This window comes from Polistes canadensis, unplaced genomic scaffold, assembly GCF_001313835.1.
Source record: "Polistes canadensis isolate GaletaPanama2010 unplaced genomic scaffold, ASM131383v1 scaffold_122, whole genome shotgun sequence".
Classification (NCBI taxonomy): Eukaryota; Metazoa; Arthropoda; class Insecta; order Hymenoptera; family Vespidae; genus Polistes; species Polistes canadensis.
The window spans coordinates 342,804-361,845 of record NW_014569669.1 but is presented as its reverse complement, the minus strand read 5'-3'; the positions used below and the strand labels follow the sequence as shown (position 1 = coordinate 361,845).

Below are 19,042 nucleotides of genomic sequence, written 5' to 3'. Positions count from 1 at the left end.
TATGTATTACTCTTTCGTCCGATCTTAAGAAGATCGTGTTTGCTTTTGGAAAAAGGATTTCAACGATTTCTTCTTCTTCTTCTTCTTCTCTTCCACCAATACTACTACTACAACTACAACTACTACTACTATTACACTTATATTTTTTTTCCCCCAACCCCACCTTTGGTTCGAAACATTTGCAAAGCCGTCAGAGATTCGACGATAATCTCCAAGTGGATTTCATCTTTTGCCCGTAAAACCGAGCGAGCGACCCGAGGAAAACAGATAAACGGATCAGCCTTTGACAAGTTGGGTTCACCATCGAGGTACGAAGAATGGAACTAGGAGACACGAAAAGAAAGTTTCACGAAAGAGAGAGAGAGAGAGAGAGAGAGAGAGATCAAACAGGTATTTCAAGAATTTTACCGTTCTCGAAATATCGCTAAAACCGAATTACTCTCTCTCTCTCTCTCTCTTTTCTTCAACACAGTCCAATACATTTAAGTAGAACGAATAAATTTATAAATAAGTAAGTATTTATCTTTTCTCGAATAGAGACCAATCGAAACGATCGGAATTCATTGAAAAATACCGACCTTCCTCTGCAACATTTCTTCCATCTCTCTTTCTCCCTGCTCGCTCGATCGCGAGAATATAATAGGAAAGGTAAACCAACTAGCCGCTCTTGCATCGTCAATTAAGCGAAACGTCATCGAAAGGGTCTCCTTTGCCCTTTCCCCCTACCCCCTACCCTCCCAGTCCTCACCCAACTCCCTTTACTTCACGCTTCGTTTAACCCGCGATTGCGGATCATTTCTCGATTTTCCGCCACTCAAACGTCATTTCCGTTCGCCTAGGAGAAATTCAAGGATACACGTAGGGAAACGGGGGAAGGAGGTAAGGGGGGAGGGGCAGCCTAGGATGTAAGGAAATAATAATAAAAAAAAAGAAAAAAAGAGAACAAAAACTTGTCAGCGAGTTTTTGAATCCGAACAATAGATGAGAGGAGAGGCGGCCCCCTTCTACCGTCGTCGCATCGCATTTCCAAACGGCGAGATTATCATTGTCTCGATATTTATCTTCGAGTTTCTGGCCTCGTTTTCGAAAAACCATTGTATCGTGGCTTCTTAAACGACGAATAAACCATACCCTCTGCTCCGCACCCCCTGGAGTTACCCTAACACCGGTACTTTCATAGTTGACAAATAAGCCAACAAAGGAAAACTCTGGAGGCAACCGACGTTGCAGTTGGTCCATTTAACCGCTACTAAACCACTTCGATCGGAATCCCCCTTTTTTTTTTTCTTTTTCTACGAATTCGACTATTTCTCCTTTTACACCGATTTACTTCGTTCCATAGATCTTTTTGAATAACATGCTCGATATATATATGTATGTACAATACAATTGACAAGAATCATGATATTATCATTTAACAACAACAGTAAGCGTTGTTGTTAAACCATTTGTAACATTTCTTACTAATACCTGACTAATTTCAAAAATCTGGAATCACTCGACTTATTATCGGATTATATTTCAGTATATTCTATTTTATGTTTGTATTATTTATTTGGAAATATCGACCAAGCGTTATCAATAATCAGAAACGTCTGAGATAATTAAAGAGTTCAAATTTATTGATGATTTTATTATATTTGTTTAGCAAGATCGAATTTTATTAAACAAAAATTACATTTTTATTTCATTCAAATGTTCTAGCCATACCGTTTTGATGACATCAAATATTTTGATACTAATCAAATCGAAATATATTTGTATCAAATTTGAGAATATATAATTATTTTCAAGATATAGTAAATATATATAAATATTATAAAACATCGATAAAAAAGAATTTGACTTTGATCAATCGAGCAGAGTTTCGAAATAACTTTCGAACGGTTAAATAGGCAGCAGCACCGTCTGTGCAACGGTAAACGTGCTCTTAGGATAATTCTAAAATCCTAAATTACCACAAACTTAAAATATAGAATCGAATAAATGGTAACATCATTTCTAATCATTTATCATGCCTAAAATCTGCTTATTCATTAACCACGATTTAATTATTTGTTTAATATTATATTAAGCGCCATTATCGTAGACCGTGCAATCCAGAAATTATATTTGTATAAGAAAAAATAATAATAATAATAAGATACGAAAAATGATAATAAATATTTGAACTGAAAAAATATCACACTCACCACATTAACAAAGTCCTGAAAGGTAATCGCGTCGACCTTGGATTCTTTTGCTCTAACGAGCAGGATATCTCTCTTGTTAGCTGGTATTTCCGTTTTCCATTCGGCACTTTTTAACGCTACCAAAAAGTCCTCCAATGGTATCTCTCCGAAACCCTCAGGATCGAACTAATTACAAATGCGCATATCGCATTTAATCATATTTCTATATATTTTCATCAAATTATCTTTTCATAAATTAAATTGGATATATATATATATCTAAGTAAGCATCGTACCTTGTCGAACAGCATCCGCCATTTCTGAAAAAGAAAAAAATTAAATAACGAGGTAGGACACTACGGAATACGTTTCGGGTCAACGATTATAGAAACCGATTATAACATTTATGAACACGATTATACACAATATAAAGCAGCCAAAAATATTTTGTGAGAATCGTATTGATCTGAAATGTTAAAGGATAAAAGGTAGGAGAGAGTAAAGAAGGCTCCCCCTTTTATATCGAGCATCTATACGGAAAAGTTTACATTGAGAGAAAATCCGCCTTTGAAAACGATAATCCGCTCATTCGTCCTGGTTCTCGTATATACACGAAAGAAGAAGAAGAAGAAGAAGAAGAAAGCAAAGTTATCCTATTCGAATTCTGGAAAATTGGCTCGATAGCGAAAGACACCTGTCGCAAAAACATTTTTTCCCGACATTCCAAACTCTCGAATACGTGCCAAGATGCAAGGACGAAGGATTGCTGTCTCCACTCTTCCTCCCTCCCTCTCCAAACAACCCTCCGTACACCCTTAATTCTTCTCTCTCTCTCTTTCTTCCCATGACTGATGGAATATTTCTTGACAGTTTATATGGGTCAAAAGGTTCCTTCTTTCCCAATCGAGAATAGATCGCATATATCAAAGAAAACATGTAACTTGATCGAATGATTTCGTATGTAAAACTTATTATACAAATAACAAAAAATCCATACGTTTTTAGCTAATTATAGGTATAGCAATTCGTTCGATACTTTTTAAACAAAAATTAAATATTGATTTATAAAATAATCGTACGTCTCTCTTATTCTTCAAAATATTTATCATTATTTCCGATAACATCGAAAAAAGTCTAACGTAAAATTCGAATGGAGTAAATATTGAATATCGAGACACCGAATTAATTATTCAGCATTATAATAAATAGGCAAAGAAAGAAAAACAAAATTGTTCAAAGGATGAGAAAATGTGATTGTGCATGCTTACATCGTTGAGTAGTTCTCTTCTATACTCGGATTCGTCGATATCGATCTCAGAAGCGAGATCGGTATGATCGGTGACGTATCCATCATAGTGCGCGCTGTTAGCTTCGCTACGCGCATAATCTTCCTCCTCGACGGCACCGGCGATGGTCGGTATCGAGGCACCGCTTGCCAGTAGCATTACCGCGCGTGGCACAACGTCACCGGACGAATCTCCTCATTCCTCCCTCTTCCGTCTTTTTTCTGAAACGTTTAAGCAATAATATATACCCTCTGAAAACAAAAATTCCAACAAAAAATCTACAATATTAATTAAACGCCATTGTAAAAAGGTTGAACATCCCAATCCTCTGGATTTTCATATTATTTCTTTTTCTTTTTTTATTAAATATCGATAAGGAAACATATTAATATCTTCTTTATTGGCGTAAATAATAATAATAATAATAAGACTAAACCACATTGTTGTTCTCTTCCTAGATAACGGAATTTTATTAACATTTTAGAAAACTACAATTATCTCTTAGGAGTTTATATATTATTAAACATTTTGTCGTGTTGATAATGAATTCACGACGCAGTAATTGTTTTAAAATGAATGTAAATTAATTCTAATTAATTTGAAGAAATATAGAACGTTTGTGTTTGATCAATTCCAACGATAACATCGATCGGTCGCGTTCTTCTTAGGGCTGGTTAGAGCAATGCCCTTGAAACAAACCAAGTACTTACTAGAATATACTAGGGTGCAGATCGCGTTATACTAGTAAGTGCGATGGCGCCGTTTCCATGGCGATTCATCGACTCTGCTTGTGTCTGGAAGGAACGAGATACGTCGTCTATTTGCCCACCTCTCTTTTTTCTTTTTCCTCTGTATTTCTGTCTCTTTAGCGATAGTTCGACCTCTCGACCAATAAAAATCAAGGATTAAGTTGACAATCAAAGGAGGACACCCGAGGGTAAAAGCGTACACCATCATCCCTCGCGTATGTGAAACTACTTTTTCTTCAAATAATTCCAATCGTTATGATTCAACAAAAGAAACATCTCAAATTCAATATGTGTTTTCTTGTTTAATCCTTACAAGTAGAGATTAAACGAATCGATTGAATTAGTTCAAAAATGTAAGCTCTAGATTGCCTTAAGAAGAAAAAAAACCGATTGTATAATCCAAATGATCAGGAAAGAAAAAAGGATGTAAAATCCTACAGAAACAGGGTAAACGACACGGACCCTAACACGCAATGCATTCAGCGCAGTCTCCTAAATCCCGCAGTAAAGGGACTCCCCTCTTCGCGCCATTTTCTTTGCTCCTTTCGCTTGCTCGGCACCCTTCAATTCGGTGCAACGTCATTGCGGACCCACGGAGACTCACCCTTCGATTCGACTCGACTACAACTCGACGTCGTCATAGTCGTCTCCATCCCGCAGCGATCGTGGTTTCACCCGCTTCTCTCCCTTTGCTGGCTTTTCTTTCTCCCTTCCCCTTTTTTCTTCTTCTTCACACTACTTCCACTTTGTCTACTTTCCTCCTACTTGCTCCCGTATATATATATATATATATATATATTTACTTACATACGTAAGTACACACATCAGCCGCATTGTTAGCTCGCGTAGACCGTTAACTAGAGTAGGATAATCTTACAAAACGATGACATCATTTTAACACAATCCAACTATACTATTATATACATGCATAACATGCATCTAGATAGTATTCTTAATTTCATTTGTTAATTTTCTCGCCAAGTGAAATCAGAAGAAGAAACGTAAGAAAACGTGGAGGACGTTAACCCGCGACGTCTTAAGGTCGTTGACCTTGAAGAACGTTCAACGTCGGACAGGTATCGTTACGGAAGGTGCTTCGTCTAACACCCTCGCCTGTATCTACTTACGTCGGAGCCACCCTAGTATGAGCGTTATGTTACGCCTCGTGAACCACCGCCTTGTCTTTTGGATTCTTTTTTTGCTTTTTTTATGAACGAAACCTCCTACGGGTTTGTATCTACGACGAGAGATACTAGATATGCTTACACGTGTATATATATATATATATATATATATGTTAGAAGACGACGAACCTTCCGTAACCGTGACACGCGCGCGCGTAACAGACCGAACAAGATAGAGAAAACAAGAAAACGAGGCTACGGTGCGCTGGAGCGTTACTTGAGGACGGATCGCACGCGACTTAAACTTATACGAACATCGCACGAGATCTACAATATCTCTTTTGATTTATATATTGAACAAAAATAATTATTTATTAAATTGATTTTGCATTTTACCGAAACTACTTGTCCCTCTGTTCCTCTTTTTAATATAATAAAAATAATCATATTATTAAACGAGTTCTCTGTTAACAGAAGAGACCATACCGGTTGCAACATAATATTTGTAAGTACATTGTATTTTTTCTTATTATTGTACGAGAGACAAGATGTATTTTATTTATTTTTTATTTTCTTTCTTTTACTTACTATTAGTTCGACAAAAAAAAACGAATTAGTTAACGCAGATAACCTTTAAAGAATAAAATAATTGTAACTCACCTGTTACGAGGAATCTTTCTTCTCAGCACGAATGTGATCCGGTACATAGATAAAATTTAATTGCATCAACATGATCTCGACATGATTTAGAAATAACAATGTTCGAACTTATTTTAATTTTCGATGAATAATCACGTGAAAATTAATTCTCAAAAGCACACACACGCACGCACGCGCAACTCGTTAGTTCGCGAGACGAGAATAGGATTCTCAACGCGCCACGGTTTTGGCGGGAGAAAGAACGACTCTCATTGGCCATTCGTGCTTCCTTTGAAAATGATCGATCTATCGCGAACTTAACTCGATTGTAGATCCTATGTTTGCTCAGAGTTATACAAAAATACGAATGTAAATCATCTCTAAAATATGTTACCAAAAGAGATAATCGGTTAAAAAATCATCCGCGAATATACGAATAATAATCAAAATTAATGGAAATATCTTTTTCGTTTCTAATAGAAATCAATCAAGTTAACCTTCCGAACAAGTCTTTGATTTTCGATTGAAATTCCGTGGATGATTTTGTTAAACGCGACGATACGTTCGAATTAATGAAAACTCGTGGTAGATAATAATAAGAGAGTCGTGTGGTCCTTGTGTTTTCTATGGCGATAGCATCGAAAATTGTGAGGGTGGAGGTGGTAGGCGCCATGCGGAACTGCGGCAACGTGCTGCGCGGTACATTTCGATCGATAAGAGACGAGTTTTACCGCGGCGTGCTCGACCGATCACGGTGAGGCGTCACGTGCTGCCTTGCTAGCTTTATTCCTCGCGTCTTTTAATATATAGAAGAGTATTTACTAGAGGACAACAAATACAATGGTAAAGAACAAAATCGAAGCTAAGGTGCTAGAAGTCTGAGGGCTGAGGTTGAAGAGCCAAGAGCCAAAAGACAAAAAAACTAGCACGACGAGAGGAAACGTTGGATCGGCAAACTCGTAACTAATGTTTAGTTAGTTTGCCGAATCCCCAGTATTATAGCGACGTCGTCGATGGAAAACGCGTGACGCGACTGACGAGGGCGGCAAAGCCCTCGTCCGCTGACCCACCATCCCCCTCTTTCAACCCTACACTGCCACCCCCTAACAACATCCTCCTACCCCTCAGCCAATTCGTTTCACTCCCCCACCTTTTCTCCCACGCGACAAGCGTATACTCGAACGTTTACGCGCGTCCATACTTTTGCATCTATTCCCTCATGTTTATCGATGAACCATTTTTCTTTTCTTTTGGCTTTTCTTTTCTTTCTATTTTCCATCCTTGATACGTCATCTTGAATAAAGTTTACCTTACTTTTAATATCATTTATGAATGAGATTTATTTAAGTAAATAATTGCGTGTATATGTGTTATATCAGATTAAAATATTGTAACGTCTTATATTTGATTTTTAAGACATATTTGTATTTAATTTTGTGTCTTCGAAAGAAAATGAATTGCGTAAGAGATGCTGTTGACACAGTTACGTCAAATGTCACCTGTCAAAAATTCCCTATCCATTCAGCAGCGCCACGTTACGTTCAACATTCACTATGTAGATATTTTAAGGTTAACTTATAGGTTAAGTTTTTTGGTGTCTCTCCTTTTTCTATCTCTCCATGTCTTTTTCTCTTTCTGTATAAAATTTTGGTTTCAATGTGATGATAAGATTTCGAATGAAGAACGGGAAAAGAGAAAGTATGTCATATTTGCGCGATTGGAGACAAGCATTACGTGCTCCCCACGTTTACCGAGTTGCTAACAGTACTTTTTATATTCAAAGACAATTTTTAGGATTAATATGTCTTTTATTGTGCGTTCCACTACTACTTCTGATTTATCCTTTTTTTAATAATGTCATTTGTACGCCTGTCACTCATCAACCCTTGTCTCAATGTCGGTATTACAAATACAATAAAACATACCCATCTACTTCACCTATCAGAACAGCTAAAGGTATCACTTATAGAATAGCTATGGTCAGTGATTTAGATCATGACTCCAAAATCTTAGATTCTAAAAATACCTGGCATAGTCTTATGAAGACTGGTACTCTATTCTGGAATCCATCTACAAATTATATTTCAATACTCTGGGACGATAGGACTCTTGTGTTATCTTCATCCTTAGCGATGAAAGATAGAGGCATGGAATTGTCTGAGTTGATCACCTTTGATGGTCATTTATTGTCATTCGATGATCGTACTGGGTTAATATATAATATCGAAGACAATCAGGCTTATCCTTGGGTCATCTTATTAGATGGCAATGGCAAAAATCCAAAAGGTAAGATATTTCATTATAACATATGTTACATAAATTAATGTATTTTTTCTTATCTATGTTGTAGGATTTAAGTCTGAGTGGGCAACGGTTAAAGATGAACAGTTGTACGTTGGCAGCATGGGGAAAGAATGGACCACACCGTCTGGAGAATACGAACACAATAATCCTCAGTGGATCAAAATAGTTTCTCCTAGAGGAGAAATTTCCTCTGTAAATTGGATTTCAAATTATAAGAGATTGAGGCAAGCGATTAATATTGAATATCCAGGTAGGCAAATAGTCATAACATAGTAGCGTGAAAGTAATTATTAATAATTGTATTTTCATTAGGGTATATGATACATGAATCAGGAGTATGGAGCGATATACACAAAAGTTGGTTCTTTTTACCAAGAAGATGTTCCAAGGAACGTTACAACGAAACCAAAGATGAGACGATGAGCTGTAATGTTCTATTAATTGCGGATGAAAACTTTTTAGATATTAAGGTACGCACACATTGATATAATGATATTTATATTAGATTTTTATTTTTTAATTATAATGTATTTATTTAAAGAGTCCATTTCATTTGTAGGTTAAAAAGATTGGTGAATTAATTCCTATTAGAGGCTTTTCGAGTTTCAAATTTTTACCAGGAACCGATGACACCATCATAATCGCATTAAAAACGGAGGAATACCAGGGGAAAACGGCCACCTATGTTATGGCATTTTCAATTGATGGTATTATTATAATGCCAGAAGTGAAAGTAACGGATAAGAAATTCGAAGGATTTGAATTTATATGACGATTCCTATGATATTATTAATAGTATTAATTATAAATAAGTGTAAAAAAATCTCTAGAAAATCATTTTATACCAATGCAGGAAAAGAAAACTATTTGACTTGTAACAGTATTTGAAAGTATATTGTCCTACGGCTTGGACAGAGGTACCACTTATGTTTTCATTTATATAGAATAATAGTTAATTCGAGATGATAAAATTCACAATATCTTAAATGCAAATTTTAAAAAATGTAACAGAATTGTAAATATTTTATTGCATTGTAAATATTTGCATACGTACTTATGTATATATACTCATTGAAACAATTTTGTCATTCACGCTTCGTAAGTTAGCAATGAAGTTATAAATTTTTGAAAAAAATATTATTTTTGGGAGGAAACAAATGACGTTAAATTTCTGTAACGTTGAGGGATTTCCAACTGATCGTTATGTACAATTTTATAACTTATCAAATCAAACGAAAACACTCCTTCAATGCCAAAGATAATAACTTTGACGTTTGTTGTCACAGAATAATAATAGCATAAAAAATAAATTTGAATTCTTCGAAAGTTAAACAAAATTTTAATAACCCTTTTCGTTCGTTGGTATTTCTATAACGAAAAAATTCGATCGTTTCCTTTTTACGTGACATAATGGAAAATGTAGCCAGAGGCAAAAGTAACGCGAATGCATTATCGATCACTTTGTCTGCACAAATTCATCAATTTCTTGCATGTTATATTTAAATAATAATACAAATTTTAAATTATCCAACAATATTAATAACGAAAGTGGAAAGCAACCTGTCGTGTTGGTGTTATCAAGGTCGTAATATTTCTAGGATAAAATCAATAAACACCTATATATGAATTCTGAAGAAGTTGGTGGCAGCAGTACTGCGCTCAGAGGGTTTAGTTTACACATCGCGTCACGATGAAAGCTAGTCCTCCCGCCCAGTAGAAAATTTGACTCTTTTTTTCATTTTGATTTCGTTTGTTGATACGATTGAGAACGGTCGCGGTGGTGACTCGATCATCTTTCTTGATGAAAATTCGGTATACTAAAAAAATTTGAAACAAAATTGATCCGACTCTTTCAACAATTCGATTATAAAGTTTGAAGGGACGCGAGAATATTATTTTCACACTTGTAAGTTGTACAAATAAAGAAAAAAAATAATATAAAAAATAAAAATCTAAAGTTAAATTTTATCAGCACCAAAAAAGGAACATTCTAAAAAGAGCCAGTGAACGTTGAATTTCCAACTATTTATCAAGCTTATCTTATCGAAAGACGGCACACTTTTTTCCACCTTGATTTTGCATATCTTTAAACCGCAACCGAATACTTATCCTCAAGCATTTTTCGAGTATACTTACCCGGATGAGGATGACACGACGAGTGTAACGCGCCTGACAACTACGTAACATCCGTGAAGAAGAACCGTTTATTCCATAAAACGTTCGTTTCGTCCTCATTTTCATCAGTTAAAACGTAACATACGTATCTTTAACAAATACGATTACAACAAATCTTTTAGATTTTCACAAAAACGTATCTACTTTTCTTTATATTCGATCGGATAATACAGTGGAATGTTTCGCACGAACGATGAACACGTGTTTGACGTCAAAAGAGGAAGATCACGTTGGCTGATGATCGAATGCGAACTTAGATAAGGGCTGCTTTTTCTTCTTCTTTTTCTAACAAGGAAAAGAAAGAGAGAAAGAGAGGGAGAATGGCATCAAACAAGAACAAAGGATCAACAACGTCGGAATGGAGTATCGCGAGAACTGGGATATCTTTATTGTTAAATAACAAAACAGAGGAAGCTGAGGCATTGTTCACTGGACATCCTCATAGTTTCCACGTTAAAGCGGGTCGTTGTTTCGTCCTTTTCATGGTAAGTACATTTTTTGATTTATTTATATATTTTTTAGATATTGAAATTGTTCGAAAAGGGTAGGCTTGGTACTCGAGAAAGTACGAGATTGATCGTTCAAAGTTTATCGGATTAACGGATAAAGGCTTTATTATATTAACCCGCGTAGCTAAGAGACAAGAAACGCACGCGGTGGCTTCTCTCTTGTTCATCTATATATATGTATTGTACATATATACCCAGTGTTCGTTTTGTTTTAATAATATCTAATTAATACAGACGTAGACCCGATTGTTTTATTTTTGATATTATTTGCCTCACCATGTTACTATATCAACGAAGAAAAATGATACTTTCATAACTTTGATTAATAATCAAAATCGCGTGACGAGGAACCAGTAGAAGTAAGCCCCTAAACTGGGTCAAGTAATACCGAATAACTCGATTTTTCTAGCGTGTAGTTTTAGGTCGCGTTAGATGGCTAGAATGAACTGGTTTTATTTACATAGAATGCATTGATGAGCTTCGAGGATGATAAACTGCAACAAGCCATGCTATTGTTGAGAGACATGGAAAGGGAATGTGCGAACGATATCGGTTGGCTTAAATCTATGAAGAACAGGGTATTTAAGGCAGAGGAAAGCTCTGTGAGTATTCGAGAATAATCAAATAAATTAATTTAATTAATTGTCTTTGTGCTAATGAATATAAAACGATATCGTTAGAAGGAATACGTCGACAAATTGGAGAGGCAGATAGTACTAGCGGATTCGCAAGTTTGCTCAGCAATATTAACACTTCTCCAACAAGAGCTAACCGGTTATGTTCGTGGTGGTTGGATGCTGCGTAAAGCCTGGCGTGTTTACCAGCACACGTATGTGCAAATATCGCAGCTTTATAGGCGTACCTTTGGCAACGTACCATCGGGTATACAAATTATTTTCAATCCGACTAATTTATGAGCCTCGGTATGAGAGAACTCGCACAACGGTACCAGATCGATTTTGACCTATTTCCAAGCTCTTTTAATCATTACGTATTAATCCTTTGAAAAACACGGAAAGGTTGAAGACGTGCTTGTATCCGTTTCCTTTTGGATAAATAATTAATTGATCCTTTTCAATAGGAAATTTTATTTCTCACACAGATTTCGAGGTGAACTGTAGCGTACCAGGGAGAAATGGTTCTTGTTATTCGCTCCAAAGTCCATATAGTCCAGGTTCCTCGGAATGGTCGATTCCATCTTTCAATGGTTCACCTGGCAACTCGACCCCCATCACCTCACCATCAGGTCTGCGAAGCTCCCTATCAATGTTCTTCTCGATCACTGGCATCACGTCCGAACAACAGACACCGTAATTGTTGTTTCTTCTTACAAAATTTATCCTTCTTTTTCACACTACACTCGGTCACTTTATCACAATTTTAACTCGACACTATTTCGCTTTTTTTTTACTCTACGATTAATATTTTCTTTTCATTTCATATTTTTGTTCTCGAATCACTCTCGTCTTTTTCATTTTTCGTAGAACACATTTTTTTTATTTTTTTTTTTTCAATTTTTGTAAATATTTATATTTTCTTTATCGACAACCACGAATACTATCCCATTTAAATTGTATCTATCTAATCGAGGAAAAAGAGATTGTAGGGAAAAAATTGTTTTTTTTTTGTTTTTTGTTTTTCTAAAAAGATAAATATATATATAATATATATATAACGATCGAACGAATAATATTTCTCTTTAGTTTTGTCGAACCATCCGAAGTGACCCGATTGATGTCAGCCGTGAGCTTTGGTTATGGGATTTATCAACTTTGCGTGAGCCTCTTACCACCTTCCCTGTTAAAACTTATTCATTTTTTGGGCTTCGAGGGTGATAGACGAGCTGGTCTTACAGCTCTTATGTATGCTCGTGTTAGTGAGGATATGCGTGCTCCATTAGCAACGTGAGTAATATACATCCAAAAATGATATCTAAAAACATTAACATATTGACCCGGTATAAATAAAAAAATACAAATTTGTAAATAATTTTTCCTACAGATTATCCCTTCTCTGGTATCACACGATAGTGCGACCATTTTTCGCTCTCGACGGTTCCAACGTAAAAGCAGGAGTTAACGCAGCGAAACAATTAATCGAGGAATGTCGCATGGAATTTCAGAATTCTGCTCTTTTTCTCTTCTTCGCAGGCCGAGTGGAACGTCTCGAAGTAATGGATTCTTTTTTAATGACCCTTTAAAAAGCTATCGAGGTTTACCCTTACCTCATCGATAATCATTTCATTGAGAATCACTTAACCGACACAATTTTATCGGCACCCTATTTTATCGAAACATATTTATTCATTAGCAATGTGTGTTTTGATCGACATTCAATTATTAGTAATTTTATTCTGTCATTATAATTATTATGCGTTATACTTGTTACACGTATTGCATCAGATTTACGTTGTTATTCATAATTAAACATTGTTCGTTATCAAAACGTGTCACCGAAATGATTCTTGATGAAATGGCTCTGCCATTGACAATTAAATAAAATTGTACGTTACATTAATTATAGATTAATCATAATGTATTACGTGTTACAGTCGAACGTTAATGCCGCCCTTGAAGCTTACGACAAAGCCGTGGATGCATCGAGTCAAAGAGAAGTGAGATTATTGTGTCTGCATGAGGTTGCCTGGTGTCACCTGATACGTTTGAGTTACGAAGAAGCTTATCGATCTTTGACACAATTACAGCAACAGTCTAGATGGTCGAAAAGTTTCTACGCTTATTTGGCGGCAGGTAATTTCTTTTTATATTACAAATCTCATAGTTACATTTTGATTTAAAAATAAACGTTTTTGACAAATTTGTTCCCAGTCTGTTGCGGATCGAACGGAAAATTTGAAGAATTGATGACGATGTATCGGAAAATAGTTCAATTGGTCGCCGGTACGACAAAGGAAACACAACTTGGCCTTTTTATTTTACGAAGAGCTCCGAAATTGGTTGATCAAGATACAGGTCGAGCTTATACAATTTTATATTACAAATTACTTGTCTACGAGTTATTATACCTTTGGAACGCCATGCCGTCTTGTTCTATTGAAGCATTACGAGGAATTTTGTTAGATTGTAAGGGCAACCGTTCAGAAGAGCCAATGGTTGGATTGGCTGATTTGATCGAAGGTGCAGCTTACTTATATCTTGGTGATAGACAAGCGTCTATCAGAAGTTATAGAAGCTGTTTAAAACGTCGCAATCCGAACAAGGATATGTTTGATCAACACGTAAGCGCGTTTGCCCTTTACGAACTCGGTAGTAGCCTTTGCACCAATGACGTAAGTATATCTAATTAAAAATTAACATAACATTTAAATATTTAACATAATATTATTAACATTTGAAATATTATTAACATTTGAAATATTAATTCGTTACACAGAATATCGAGGAAGGGAAAAATTTCTTATTAAGGGCCCAAACTCAATATAGAGATTACGATTTTGAAAGTAGATTAAACGTACGTATACATTCGGCCTTAAAGGATCTAAATTGACGACAAATAATACGAAATAAACACAATCCATAGCGTACATAAGAATACAAATTTTAGAATTAATTAGATCTGCGTGAATGCACGCTTCGAATCGATCTTTACTTTACAACAAAAAATTCAACCTTTATTTCATTCAAGCACCCGTTTATGTATATTTTATACATAGATAAAAATAAGGTGGACGAATGTGCTAATATTCGCATGGTTCTAGCGATGCCTGTATGCGTTCCACGCGTTTGACTATTATAAATATCTATATGATATACAGGGTGTCTCATCTGAAGGAGGCCACCGAAATATTAGCTTTGCTTTTAAAACACGTTGAATGCCACGTTAATTTTACATGGCTTGGTCGTGGCGCCAACACGGTATTAATTATTATATTAAATTGAAATATTATTTAGAACATATGAGTTTAAATGTGCAATCGTGTGCAACGCATTTATTTTACTTCGGGACATAATTGGTGACTATCGTCGCACTGAAATGCATTTCTTTGTTTTTTCTCAATAAACAAATTGCCGATATGGTGAAATTGAGAATTGCCTTTTTTCACGTGCGAGCCTATCGAGAAAAACATACCATACAATCAAATATTTACATTTCCGGAAAAGTCAGGATCACACGACGATTTTGTAAAATATGTTACCAACAAAAAATATTATATACTTTATATTTAAAATCAAAGGCAAAAAAACTGTATCAAATAAGTTGTGAAATATTGTTGTTTACCTTTCCTTTATTTGAAGTGTTTTAATATGACAGATACAATATGCGTGCATACGTGTTATATGTATAAATAAAACTATTTTCTTATGTTCTATACTGCATTAATTTCTTTACACCATTGTAATATAATATTGAAAGATCTGAATCCATTGAAATTTACTCGAAATATGTGTTTCTAGTAATCTTGGTTTCATCGATCACCGGTGACCACACGAACAAACAAAATTTCGAACACCGGTGATGATGACTCCAATGGCATTCAACGTGTTAAATAAAATGAATAATTTACAAAATCAGAGAGAAAATTATTGAAAATTATTATATATATATATATCGTGATTTAAGTAATTTATACAAATTTTCGATCAAGCGATTGTACCTTATTTTTTTACAAAAATTTCATATGACGTTTAGCGGAACACCATGACTGCGCTCGATCTTTGACAATATTCAACGAAACGGCTTTGTCCTTATAGCGTTATTTATTATGTAATATTTATTATTATTATTATTATTATGGTATCTATCAGATGAGCGTTCGAAACGCTTATTGCTGTGTCAACGGAGGAAATTGTCAAGCCAATGTCGCGAATCCTTGCCTACGTCCTTCCTGGTATCAAAAATTCATAAAACCGCTTGTTTATTTTATCATAACCTCGCTATTAGGTACGTAAACGATTTATTAATCGTTACTTTTTCAAAACTTTTTCTAAAATTTCTTTTTATATTTTTTACTTTCCCATAAATTAGCTATGTCGGTGTCTCATCTTTGTGATAAATATTCCGCAAGTTCGTCCTTCAAAATCATCAAATCTGATTTGGGAAATTTACGAAGACATTTAAATACACTTTCGGTAGAAAATTTTAACAATAATATTAATCATAATTTTAATAACATTTAATTCTCATTAAAATACTTATTATCGTTTGTTTATTTTAACGAGATGGAAGTGAAAAATGTCTTAGAGACTCGCGACAATTTGCAAAGCAAGCTTAAAGAGGTTGGATTCGCGATACCAAAGATATCGGAGGCCATACTTAAATTGAGAGACGAGGTGACCGAGGGTAAGAAAGGTGCGCTAAATTACGTGAAAAAACGATTATAATGTTTATCCCGATTACTTTTTATTTTTCATTGCTATAGGAATCGGCATACATACGGAGAATATGTTGAAAGCTTTTTCTCCAGAAAGTGTCAGAAAAATAATTCAAAGCGAATTACAAACGTACGACGCTGATAAAACTGGAATGACGGATTATGCTCTGGAAACTTTAGGTTCTTCGAAACTATTTAACTTTCAAACAAAACACAAAATTCTATTGTCAAGTTAATAATTATATTGATAGATTCTATATAATAATTTATATTAACAGGTGGTTCTATACTTTCCATAAGAGATACCAAAACCTATGCGATGGGTTCTCCAGTTTGGACACTTTTTGGTATTCCCATTTGTATTCCACATAATACCCCAAGAGCTGTGATACAGGTTGCTACGATTATTTATTTTCTTAAGTATACTTTACACGATCAGTAATAATGACTCTACACTATCAATAACATTACCCTGATCATTCCTTTTTATTATTCACTTATTTAATATATCATTTCATCTTCGCGCAATTATTATATGATCCAAAATATTATCATTAATATTGGTCTTATAAAGTACGCTTTATATTTTCACATTCGGTTAGATTTAATCAAAAATAAATAGAACATTTTGCCTTTATTTAAAATTTAAATTCGAAAATGAAAATGTACATAAAAGATTTATCTTACAATTAGTTAAAACAATCTTCGCCAATGCTTTGATATAACTCAGGTAAGTATCTGTACGTTTTTTTTTTTTTTTCCCAGACTATTTCAAATAGACTAATTTTTATTTTCTTCCGACAATTTTTTCTTAGCAACTATCATAGCAAACTACCAAGTCATTTAAAACGGTAAATGTATAAAGGAAATGTTCTGATTGTTTGTTGTACGTATGAATGTTTGTCTGTGTGTATTCATTACGTTGTGTATACACTCTTACCTTGTGACGGCTTCTTGATTTCGTATGCACCAGATAGGTGTCCTTCCTGGAGAATGTTGGGCTTTCAAGGGTTCCAGTGGGACCGTTGTTATACAACTACTAGGACCAGTGTACATATCCGGTGTTAGCCTCGAGCACATTTCCCCTTCTATATCACCAACCGGCGAGACAACTACTGCTCCTAAGGAGTTTTCTGTTTGGGTAAAACGTATCTTTCGTTTGTTAATTATTTTGATTTTTTTTTTTTGTTTATTAACGATTCTCTATATCCATTTTAGGGCTTGGAATGCTTAGAAGATACGAATGGTTTTTTATTTGGCGAATTTACCTATGACAATACCGGTTTTTCCATACAGTACTTTGAAGTCCAAGTAAATTGATTTTTAACACTTTATCTGATGATATCATGATTTTTATATTTTACTTTTTAATTTGAGAAAAAAAAAATGGGGTAAAGAAAATATTTAAAAATATTATATGTTTCGATATTAGAGAGAAGAATAATTTGACGTAAAAAAAAATATTCAATTAGACATTATTTGTAAATAAAATGTTGATATATGATTGCGTACGATAAACATTGGATAATTAATTGTCGTCATTTCTTTTTAGAATAAAGCGAAGAAAGCATACGAGATCGTAGAAGTGAAGATACATTCGAATAATGGCAATCGCGATTACACCTGCGTTTATAGGATACGAGTTCACGGTACTCTTAGGCAATAAATTAAACTAATCTATTAGACTCACTTCAAATTATAATANATATATATATATATATATATCTCTATTTTTAATTTATACTTAAATATAATATATATATATACGTATACGAATAGAGAAATTGAATTTTAATAATAAGATAATATAAAATGAAAACAAACAAATGACACACTTTGCGAATTTTGATTCAACGTAATCGTCGCTTTTAATTTATTACATTTGTACATATTTAGTTTCCTTCTACGCAATTAACGCACCCTCTCGATACCACGATTTTTCTTTTTCACTCACACATTCATTCGCTCTCATAAACATTCTCACTTTCTTTCTCTCTCTCTCTCTCTCTCTATCTCTCTCTCTCTCTTTCTCTTCTAACTTTTTTGAAATTCAGGCCAAGGCCAAAGAAGCATGTCGGATCATCATTATAATAATAATCATCATCATCATCATCATCATCGTCGTAGTCGTCGTCATTCTTTTTATTTCACGACTAACGTTCACAGATATACGCATACACGCGTTCACAGATCATTCACAAACACATTTGTAACTTTGATATAAGCATTTATGTATGTATGGAAATAAGTTAAATACACGAACTTATACGAACTTATTCGCATACATAGACAAACGCGTATATTATTTATTGAATCAATCAGGCAAACAAGAAAGGACGCTTCTTTATTGGCAGCCCTACAGGACTACACGCAATATATTTTTTTTTTTTTACTTCTTCTTCTTCTTCTTCTTTTTCTTTTTTTTTTTTTTCTTTTTTTTTTTTTTTTTTTTTTTTTTTTTTTTTTTTTTCYTTTTTTTTTTTTTTTTTTTTTTTTATTTAATTTTGTTTTAACCTGTACTGTAATTAAAATAGCACGACATATTTACCGGCCTACGGTAACGGCCGGTGACTTTTCTTTATTCATCTTCATCTTCATCTTCATCTTCTACTTCTTTTGCTTCTTCATATATATATATGTATATATATATATATTTTTTTTTACATTTTTTCTTTTTTTTTTCTTTTTCATTTAATTTATTATTTGCTTAAATCATTTTTGTTATTTGTTGTTATTTGTAGCTGTTTTTGTTG

General features: G+C 34.3%; 4 protein-coding genes across 11 annotated transcripts in view; 3 read left to right on the top strand and 1 right to left on the bottom strand.

Moving 5' to 3' along the window:
• The window catches only part of LOC106788052 (rhomboid-related protein 3-like), an 82,159-nt gene extending 74,831 nt beyond the window's left edge, over positions 1-7,328 (bottom strand). Inside the window, exons 1-4 of the mRNA XM_014750973.1 lie at positions 5,991-7,328; positions 3,440-3,678; positions 2,468-2,491; positions 2,193-2,357 (exon numbers count right to left, since the gene is read on the bottom strand). Coding sequence (XP_014606459.1) covers positions 2,193-2,357; positions 2,468-2,491; positions 3,440-3,616 — 366 coding nt within the window. The 5' untranslated portion in view covers positions 3,617-3,678; positions 5,991-7,328. The remainder of the gene's footprint in view (positions 1-2,192; positions 2,358-2,467; positions 2,492-3,439; positions 3,679-5,990) is intronic.
• A 153-nt stretch (positions 7,329-7,481) lies between these two features.
• On the top strand, positions 7,482-9,599 carry LOC106788039 (soluble calcium-activated nucleotidase 1). The gene is made up of 4 exons (XM_014750953.1): positions 7,482-8,255; positions 8,320-8,523; positions 8,586-8,743; positions 8,833-9,599. Exons 1-4 carry the CDS (start codon positions 7,631-7,633, stop codon positions 9,043-9,045), a joined length of 1,200 nt encoding a protein of 399 aa, XP_014606439.1. The 5' UTR covers positions 7,482-7,630; the 3' UTR covers positions 9,046-9,599.
• Positions 9,600-9,918: 319 nt separating this feature from the next.
• On the top strand, positions 9,919-15,287 carry LOC106788038 (tetratricopeptide repeat protein 39C-like). 5 transcript variants are annotated; one of them, XM_014750948.1, is made up of 10 exons: positions 9,919-10,179; positions 10,246-10,933; positions 11,422-11,559; positions 11,638-11,839; positions 12,060-12,267; positions 12,661-12,861; positions 12,959-13,127; positions 13,509-13,707; positions 13,786-14,246; positions 14,351-15,287. In XM_014750948.1, the coding sequence occupies exons 2-10, from the start codon at positions 10,769-10,771 to the stop codon at positions 14,462-14,464; spliced, it is 1,857 nt and encodes a 618-aa protein (XP_014606434.1). In that variant the 5' UTR covers positions 9,919-10,179; positions 10,246-10,768; the 3' UTR covers positions 14,465-15,287. The 5 variants fall into 5 exon arrangements, with proteins under 5 accessions (XP_014606434.1, XP_014606437.1, XP_014606435.1 ...); XM_014750951.1 differs by lacking the exon at positions 9,919-10,179 and having other exon boundaries at positions 10,193-10,491; positions 10,622-10,933; XM_014750949.1 differs by lacking the exon at positions 9,919-10,179 and having other exon boundaries at positions 10,193-10,491; positions 10,571-10,933.
• An 88-nt stretch (positions 15,288-15,375) lies between these two features.
• On the top strand, positions 15,376-17,984 carry LOC106788041 (SUN domain-containing protein 1-like). Of its 4 annotated transcripts, none has more exons than XM_014750955.1 (8): positions 15,376-15,859; positions 15,944-16,047; positions 16,138-16,258; positions 16,338-16,469; positions 16,568-16,683; positions 17,263-17,430; positions 17,508-17,600; positions 17,842-17,984. In XM_014750955.1, exons 1-8 carry the CDS (start codon positions 15,724-15,726, stop codon positions 17,953-17,955), a joined length of 984 nt encoding a protein of 327 aa, XP_014606441.1. In that variant the 5' UTR covers positions 15,376-15,723; the 3' UTR covers positions 17,956-17,984. The 4 variants fall into 4 exon arrangements, with proteins under 4 accessions (XP_014606441.1, XP_014606440.1, XP_014606443.1 ...); XM_014750954.1 differs by having other exon boundaries at positions 16,138-16,267; XM_014750957.1 differs by having other exon boundaries at positions 16,138-16,267; positions 17,263-17,437; positions 17,842-17,932.
• The last annotated feature ends 1,058 nt before the right edge of the window (positions 17,985-19,042 follow it).